The 9,343-nt window shown below is 37.3% G+C and overlaps 1 protein-coding gene across 1 annotated transcript in view; it reads right to left on the reverse strand.

The window, feature by feature from the left end:
* The window catches only part of CSMD1 (CUB and Sushi multiple domains 1), a 1,867,828-nt gene that overhangs the window by 455,413 nt on the left and 1,403,072 nt on the right, over positions 1 to 9,343 (reverse strand). Inside the window, exon 22 of the mRNA XM_019538151.1 lies at positions 3,863 to 4,032. Coding sequence (XP_019393696.1) covers positions 3,863 to 4,032 — 170 coding nt within the window. The remainder of the gene's footprint in view (positions 1 to 3,862; positions 4,033 to 9,343) is intronic.

Genomic DNA, 9,343 nt, shown 5'->3' on the forward strand with positions numbered 1-9,343 from the left:
CATACTTCAAGGTACCAGGTGGCTCATGAAGGCTGAAATGCAGGGGTGGATGGAGCATCCCACAGGAATGCAGGGGTCTCCCCAGAGTGGTCAGCAGTAGACCCAGAAGTGGACTAGCACTTCCGGTTCACTTCCAGGTCCACTGGAGAGAATGCTGGGCTCTCTCCCCCCATGTCCCTCCGGCTTGGCAACTGGTACCTGCTGGATATGAGGGAGCACCCATGGTCTCCCCACAGTCGATCACTAAACCAGCAGGGAAATTGGGGGGGCTAGCCCCCAGTGTGCTCCCCGGCGGACCCGGAAGTAGATCAGAAGTACTTCTGGTCCACTTCTGGGTTTGCTGCTGAGCACACAGGGGACCCCCCTGCGCTCCTGTGGGATAGTCCATCTGCCCCAGTATCACAGCATTTATGACCCATGCCTGGTACCTCAAGGTATGTAGAAAAAATATTTAAAGCTGCATCTATGGCCAAATCACTGATTCTTCAAATCAGCATCGGCTCTTCAGATTCAGATTTGGCTGAATCGAATAGGGGACAGTGATCTGAATCAACAAATCAAATCACTATCTCCTATTTGGGCTGAATCTGAATTGAATACAGCCCGTTTTGCATACCCCTGTTGTCTACTCAAAATCAGAAGCAATAACATTATTGATAATTTTCCAAAAACTTAGCCCTAAGACTTTAGATGGTATTTTATGCTATATGTGGTGTATTCTAAATGTACAACAGAGTACATTAGGGTTTGAAAGCCAGGGTTTTAAAAGTATATGGCAGTAAGGTGCTTAGAAGATTTTGAAAATCCCAGTGTGTACCCCTTTTTTCTTAGGTACATAAGTGTCAATAATAACTTTGATCATAATGTTTATTGCATCTTTAGATACGTTAATACCTTTAAATATCTTGCCTTGACAATCCCACTCAATCTCATGCTTTTTGTGATTTAATGTCCTTGATTAACAATCTCTAATGTTTAAACTAAATTATCATGCCTCTAAAATGATGATGTAATTGCTTGGCAGCTGCCCTGGTGTCATTCAATCTTGAGAACTTTCAAGAAGCTATACACTATTTATAACCATTGATTTAGACAGATTTTGCAAGTACATGTATAGCAAAAGCAATGTTAGCCCATATACCAAGATATATATCCAGAGTAAAGAAATATTTTAGGATTCCCTAGGCAGGAATGCCTAGGTTCCTTTTTAAGACCATAGACTATTGCCAGCCCTCACAAAAAAGGTTATTCCAGCTGCATGTTTTTAACATAACACAATCTTTTTTTTTTCTTATCACTGGAAGCAAAATCATTATTTATATCTACAGTTTTCAATTATTCTGAATTACAAAGATACACATGTCCTAATTAAGACTTACTTTCCATACTAATCATGAAGAGGGAGATTTTCAAAATGCTGTACCGAGTTAGATAGATGCTTCCTATATATCTTATTAGGACTTGCATTAAATCCTTATGCAATGCCTTGACATTTCACCCTAAACAAATGGTCATACTTTACACTTTCATAAGATGTTACTTGAAGATACTTTCCTTCAAAATTTGAGAACATGTGGATTTTAAGGAAAAATACAGAATGATTAACTATTTACTTATTTCATCACATTCACCCAAGGCAAAAGACTGTATTCATATTTTCAAGTAATGAAAACAAACGTCTTAAATTATTAACTACTGTTACTTATTTTTTGCCATTTGGATTTCTTGTTTAATTAATGCAAAATTCAGATTATTCTAAAACATGCATAAATATGATCCCTTGATAAATAAATATAATTGAATAAATTAATAAAAAGTCAAACAGTCACACTTACCTTATACCAGCTGTTGTTCTTTCAGATGTATTATCCATATCTATTGTAGCTCTGGAGAACCAACAACCCAAAAATATGACATAGGGGTTTTTTGTGTGTTTAGTGAACCTGAATACAGCTTTCCAATAGTCTTGAATTCTTCATTGTTCAGAATAGCTGGAACCTTGGTGTCCATAGAGGATAACTGGCATTGCTCAGCCAGATAAAGAATTTCATCAATCTGGCTACATACATTAATCTGTTAACCGTATTTTCTGAAATAATATATTTTGAATCTCCATAGATAAGCTTATTGACAGCGTCTGTGCTGCAATGTGTACTAAGGGTTTGCTGGGGTACAGAAAGTCTTCCTTGCTCTAAGAGATTCAGTCCAGTGGAAGTAAAGAAATTAGAGATAGTGTGGACAAGTTAATCAAGTCAGGATACCAGAATGGTCTCATCAAGTCTGGAACTACTGTAATTGTTACTACTAACTGCTATCCAAGCTTTCTTAAGTTCCTCAGAGTTGGGGAATATGTAGGTTGGCATAATTTGTCCCTTGAGATGATATGGTGCTAGGGTGAGGAAGGCATCAAACAGACAGGCGGGGCATAGACCTTTTCTCAGCCACAAACTTGTTTATTTCTGTTCTGTGCAGATCTATGGATGGTTGATTCTATTCAAGAAAGGTATTTTGCATATTGGAGTCCTTGGGTTTCTTTCAGTGACCTTTTAATAATTGCCTGCATGGTTGGGCTAAGGGTTATTGTAGGCACGGTAGGAACAGAGCTACTGAGAAGATTTGGTGGCACATACACCAATTTCAAACATATAACAGATGTGTAAGAGGGATTGTAGGATGAGATTTTCTCCCTGTCTGATACATAATTGGCATGATCTGCATTTATACCCTGATTTAAAAAGGACCTATTAAATTGTCTTGAGTGAAAACATATTTAGTAGAAGTGGCATCTCTGCAAGTCTATAAGGCCTGGAATTAGTGATATTCCATGTGAATTTCCCAGCTGAGCACTGAGTCAAACATCAACAATATTTCTGTGATTTGTAAAGAATGGTATTCCTTTGAATACTTGAGCAGATTATTCCAGAGTTTCTTGAGGCAGGTGAACTTAAATTAAATGGTCTAATACCCCATTCAATGTTATATTTGATAGGTTCTTTTTGGTTGGGACTGTCTCTCTCCTCATCCCTTTCTTTCTCTCCCTCTCCCTTTTCCAATATCTTCTAACTTCATCATATCACTCAATATTTGTATTATATTTTGCAGACAAAATATGGAATAAACCGCTCTTTCCTTTATTTATTAGAGAAGCCTTTACAGTGAGCTAACACACACAGTAAGGACATTTCAATTTGACCTTATAATCATTAAATAGGTGGAACTGTTGTTGGAGTGATCAACAAAAAATAGCAGTAACAGGCCAGAAGGGTAAATAGTTATTTCTGTCATGTTAACAAGAACATTATCACGAGAGCAAAACAACTGGAAATTGTATAACTGGATTCTATGTTACTCAATGATTTATACAAGTACCTGATATTGAAAAGTTAGAAACATAAATCCCAAGCAATAATTCAGAATATGACTGATAATTTAGATAGGATTTATGGTCTTATGTGACTTGCAAAACACAGTAATAATTAGTTAAAAAGGGCAAAAAAAAAGAGAGAGAGATTATATTATAACTGATTTTCATAGTGTATAGAAATCAAGTTCTACATATTTCAATGGAATTATAGAGGAAGGGAAGTCAATCAACCTATGTCTAACTATAGTTCAGGCTCTTTGTTACAGAGGTATAAGTTACAACATAAAGGTTCATATTTAAGTTAGTTTTCTTTTCATCATCACTATGAATAATACTTATAAAGATTTTAAGATTGATTACTGTATTTTCTTGATACCACTTAGCTGTGACTTAAGTTACATGCTGAGTAGAGGGAAGGCAAAAAGTATCAGAGTTAAATTTCTTGTGTTAAGTACACACTGTAGAAGGCAGCAGACAGTGAAACAGATTTTCTTTTACCTTAACAATATCTCCCTCATGCAGCTGAAAGCTCCTGGCTCTAAGATGGATCCCTTTTCCAGCTTCTGTTTCAATTTTATAGATACATTCATGGTTGTTGTCATAATTAGATGGAAAATTTGGAGACAGCAATGTTCCTTCATTTCCAGAGACACTTGCTCCACATTCAGCTAAAGAAAATAGGCACATTGAAAAAAAAGTGAATTATCCATTTCAAGAGAATAAAATAATGTTTCTTTTCAAACCTGACATTAAGTCCCTAAGATATTAGAGACTATCTAGAGACAAATATATTGCTCCTGGGCTTTTTTTCTATTGACATAAACTATCAAAGAAAAACAATAATTTGCTTTCAACAGTATCTCAAAGGGTTTATTTACCACATGCTTGATTTTTTTTTAAATTGAGGAACATCCAGACCCTCTTGGTTTAATTGCCTTGGCTTCTCATTTATCTTTTGATTAGCCTTCATTCACAATGTGAAACCCCTGATTACCCACAAGTTGTTCTAGTTTTATGCAGAGTAAGGGTAGCACTGATCATACTAGTGGGCATATCTACACATGCAATTAATGTGACTGGATATACTGTGGCTCATTTTGAGCCATGGTAAACCAATCTCAATGTCACCATCTACATATGTGTTTAAGCACAGTAATTTACTGTGCAGCTGGATACAATATGTATCTCACAGTACTATCCAGCAGCACAGTAAATTAGTCTCCTGCACCCTAATTGCCACATGGGTAGACAGTGATGCTTTACTGTGCAGCAAGTTAGTCTGTTGCCCAGTTAAGTGTCTCATGTAGATGGACCCACTGACTCCCTGTTCAGCCTAGTACTAGAAAGAGTGGAGACTCAAATATTACAGTAAAAGAATTTGGCATTATAACAAATGGTATGCCTTGGTTTCTTAGAAAAGTTTCTTCTGTTGAGAATAAAGCTGCTGACAGGTCACAATAAAATCAAGCTCCTCACATCCTTCATAGCCAAAAGGTAGAGGAAGGCTTTTTCCAAGTAGTCAGAAAAGAATTGAAGAGACTTTCCCTTACAGCAGTAAAAGGATTATCACTTCATTGCTCTGCTGCATTGCTTTACATGGCAGAAAAAGGTAAGGTTATGGGCCCAAGCTTGTTTTATGACTGAAGAGTAAATAAAGGTTAAGATCTAGTGAAACTACAAATGGTAGTTTTAATCTCTAACTCTGGCAAAGGAAAAAATGGGATACAGTTTTGAAACAAATTATTAAAATACTGGGGGGTAAATAAAACACTTGGAAAACCCCAAACTATTATTTACCTTACAGTCAAACTAGTACTTGGGTGTTACAATTACTCTGAAATGTCACAGAATACATTTATTCAATAATGAGACATATATAGCAGGCAAAATAAATTGCAAAAGAATAAAAGGTTTTGGTCTGAGTAAAATATCCTAGGCTTGAGCCAAACCCACTGTATTTTATTTGTAGTAATAGCTAAGAAATTTAGAATCTTCCAGGAAAAGGTATTTGAAATGCCATGAGTGAATTTGCTTAAAGGCATATACTCTAAGTACATTTTTTTCCTATGGATTTAAAATGGATTCTTAGTGTATGTTACCAAAAACTGCAAGAGAGGAAAAGTGTAGGGCTGAAACCTACATTTCAGATATCTTTATTCTACTCAGAAAGAATGGAGGAGGAGAGCAACTGTGGTTTCACCTGTGAAGAATCAGCAGTGAAGCTCTAGTGTACCGTGCCCCTTCCTTTACTTATCCCAGTAAGATCCTGAACTATTTTTTCCTTAGTCTGGGGATGAGGAAACAGAGAGCATCAGAGTCTTCCTCACCAAATTTTGTCAGGCAAAGTGCTCCTGATATTTCCAGCCAGTTTAAAACTGCTTTGTATTACTTACATGGTTTAAAGAACCTTAGCAGATGGGAAAAGCCATCTCTAAGTGTCTATTTTGATGGATGAGTTAGAACTGATAACTCCATTTATATAAATTTTACAAGTCTAAGCAAATCAAGATATCCTTCTTGGACAAAAGACATAGCAAATGCATAACAGATATTATAGTATAGAGGATCATATATGTGTGAATATATATATATATAATATATATTGTTTATACAAGGTGTGTGTATATCCATATATATACATATGAGATCCTGTATAATATTGTTACATGGGTAACAGATAGGTCTTTTGTCAAGGGAAGATTCCCTGATATGAGTAGGCTGTGGAATTCATGTGTATATATAGTCTTATTTAGTATATATAGTCTAATGTGTGTGTATTAAATACTATAATATACAGCCAAGCAATATTTATAGTGATATAGTACTTTATTTGATATATAAATAATGTATACATATAGATTACTTATATTTATGAGTAATTAACAAAGTTGACTGAGGAAAGCTCAGGTATTCTGTACATGTGTTCTGCAAGCAGGTGTCTGCCCAGATAAAAATCTGTATCCTTGAAGAATAAAAATCTTTGTTCCCTTAGGCACTTTTCATATCCATTATCTACCTTCTTCAAAAAACAAAAACGTACTTGCTGGAAAAAAAAATCTTTATACTGTTTCTACATTATTGTGCATTTTGACTCTACGATTGAATTGTAACCTGCAATAGGTACACAGTGTCAATAGCTATAAACCTCTGCCGAGAAGTAATTTAAAATCAACACTGGACTGAGTCAGAATAAGAACAGCAGTTAGGAACCTATTAAACAAGTTCCCAATTAGAAAGATGAATTATACAATGATTCTGAAATACTTGCAAAGTAAAACCATTCTTGTTGCTGTTGTTATTTTATAAGAATCATCATTTACAAGAGATTTTATTTCAAATATTGATACTTAAATTTCCTGCTCTGGAGTGTTTACAGTCTAAAGATAGATACAGGGACTAGGGATTGGAAACAATAAGTTGGGAAATAAGAAGATGGATGATGAGGGTTAAAGAAATAAAAAAAAACCCCAAGTTGTTATGATCACCTTGTTTTCCAACGTGTGTTCTATAACAAGCACAGATTCTTTCCCTCTCTCCGGACTCCACTGGTTTTCTAAAATCACAGTCCAGGTCAAAATGACCCTTTCCCAACACCCAAAGCATCCAGGGCTAATCATCCAGCATCCCTAAAGCATCACACTATCATCTAAGACAGTGCTCTGGCAGAATTGCAAACACACCCAACACGATACATCACATTCCTTCAACAGCAGTCTCCTTCCCTATCATGCCGGAATTCAGCTCCTATCTTCTAAAAATATAGCTGCCAATGACATTACTATCACAAATAGTCCTGAAGGGAATGTCCTTATGCCAGCTGTTACTGATGAGAACTGAGCAACCTTTGGCTTGCTGGGATATAGTGTTAGGGGGAAACTGATCAAATGAAAGGATATGAAATCTGTAGCTAAGCTTCTCTCACTCCTGCCCCTAACGGCCGTTGATTTCTTAGTTTGTGTCAGCTCAGACTGGCTTGCTCTTTCCTTAACCAGTTTTTTACAGCACATCTAGATGCTTCTCATACAGTTTTTGGTTCCAAGGTTTTCTCCCTTAGCTACAGAAACCTGAATCCACATAAACAGCAAAGGTAACAGGGAAAATTTGGGGGGTCTTGAGTCCTTAAGGCAGAGTATTCTCTTCAACTATGAACTATGGCTTAGATGGTTAGGCATCACAACAAAATGAGCATTACAATCCCTTATTTCTAGGCACCTGGAAGAAGCATGTAATCCACAGCCCTATGCTAGGCAATCCAGTCTTGCCATCAAATGCACGGGAGAATTCAGTGCTTCAGAATGGCACCCTCAAAAGTGGACTACTGAACAAACCCACAGACTGAGGATATTTCTCTCTGAACTTTAAGATATTTTCCTCAGCACCCATAGTGGCAGGAGTCACTGATCTTTTCTTTCCTTTTTAACAAAGAAGGCAGTATACCCACCACAATATTATGTAGTATCAAACTCACATTGCACATCTCAGAGCTCCTCCACATTAAATACAGGAACTCCAGCTTCAGCAGGAAAGAGGAGCATGTGAATGTGAGCATGACTCCCTGCCTAACAGTTACAACATTCATCAGGACAAGGACGTTCTCCGTGCCAATCCCTGATCCAAGGGCCAATTCAGAATTTTATTTACTGATTGTTTGATGTAAAATACATAAACAGTCCTTGGGGCAGCAGCTGGAACCCAGGACCTCTTGCTCCTAGCTGAGTGCCAAAACCAAAATGTTGGTTGCAAACCTTTTTCCCCCATGGGCTAGAGTTTGCAACTCCCAGCATCCTGCTGCAGGCTGACAATTTCTGTCCCCTGGAGAGCTCAGGTCACCTGTGTTTATGGTGAAGATAGTCAGCCACTCTGCAGCAAGGTAAGTACAGGCACAAAAGAACAACTGGGGGCACTATGGAACTGTTTCCTGCAGAGGGATAAATTACTTAGTACAGCTGTGTACTACCCAATACCTAGTATTGCCGCAGCCAGATTCAGTACACAGGCCACTGGTTGCTGGTCCCTGTGCTAGAGAGCTATGTTTTCTTGCATTTTCTCTCTCTTTCCGCATACCACTCAAAAATAAATATTTCATACTTTTATGCAAAATGGAACAGTTACAATAAGCCAGACAGTACAGAACATCCTACTGCCTGGTGGCTAAGGCATCTCAAAGGAAGTGGGAAATATAAGATCTTTTCAGGCTGAGTATTTCACATGTGCACTCTAGCCATATTATAAAGGAACTGGGGTGGCTCCTCCTATGTCTTTTTGTGTGTGTGTGTGTGTGTGTGTTTGTCTTTCAATGGTAGCTACCATTTTGTGCAAAGCCTGATACAGGGGTCATGGTTTAAGATCACGTGCTGGATTAAATTTCTCAGGCAAGAGAGGCAGAGGAACTTGTAGTATGTGGCTCACAGTGGACCTTAGACATGAGTTAGTTTAGACTCAGTCCAATCAGAATGGAGGCTGAGCATATGCAGAAGTAGAACTGTGAGTGCATGAGGAACTGAACATACGTATTTTTGATTAAGCACCTTCAGAGCTGGGTGTCAGATGAGTGAAGATTTAAAGGATCACACATGATCTTAAGACAATTATGGTTTGTGGCAAACAGTTTGGGCCACAGCCCCAAATTGCTGCTCCACTTTTAGCTATATGCAGGAGAGTGAAGATGCATCAGTTTATACCAATGAGGTCTGGCCTTCTGTTCTATAACATTTATGGAATTAGACTTTTCAGTAATAAGTCCTTTAGGGCACAGATGGGTTATCAGTCTGACACTGATCTGATGCTATACAGTACTATGCACATGCACAAAGCTATGAAAATATTAATAACAACAGGAAGTGAGTCATTTAAAATCTACATCTGAGTACCATCTGTATTAGAAATTCTCTGAATATAACTTTATTAAAATATAGCATGGGACTTCTTTGTTTTGTTTTGTTTTTTGTTAGTCTGTCTTCTCAGCTTTTCTTTCTTTCA

This window comes from Crocodylus porosus, unplaced genomic scaffold (assembly GCF_001723895.1).
Source record: "Crocodylus porosus isolate Cpor-Errol unplaced genomic scaffold, CroPor_comp1, whole genome shotgun sequence".
NCBI classification, from domain to species: Eukaryota; Metazoa; Chordata; order Crocodylia; family Crocodylidae; genus Crocodylus; species Crocodylus porosus.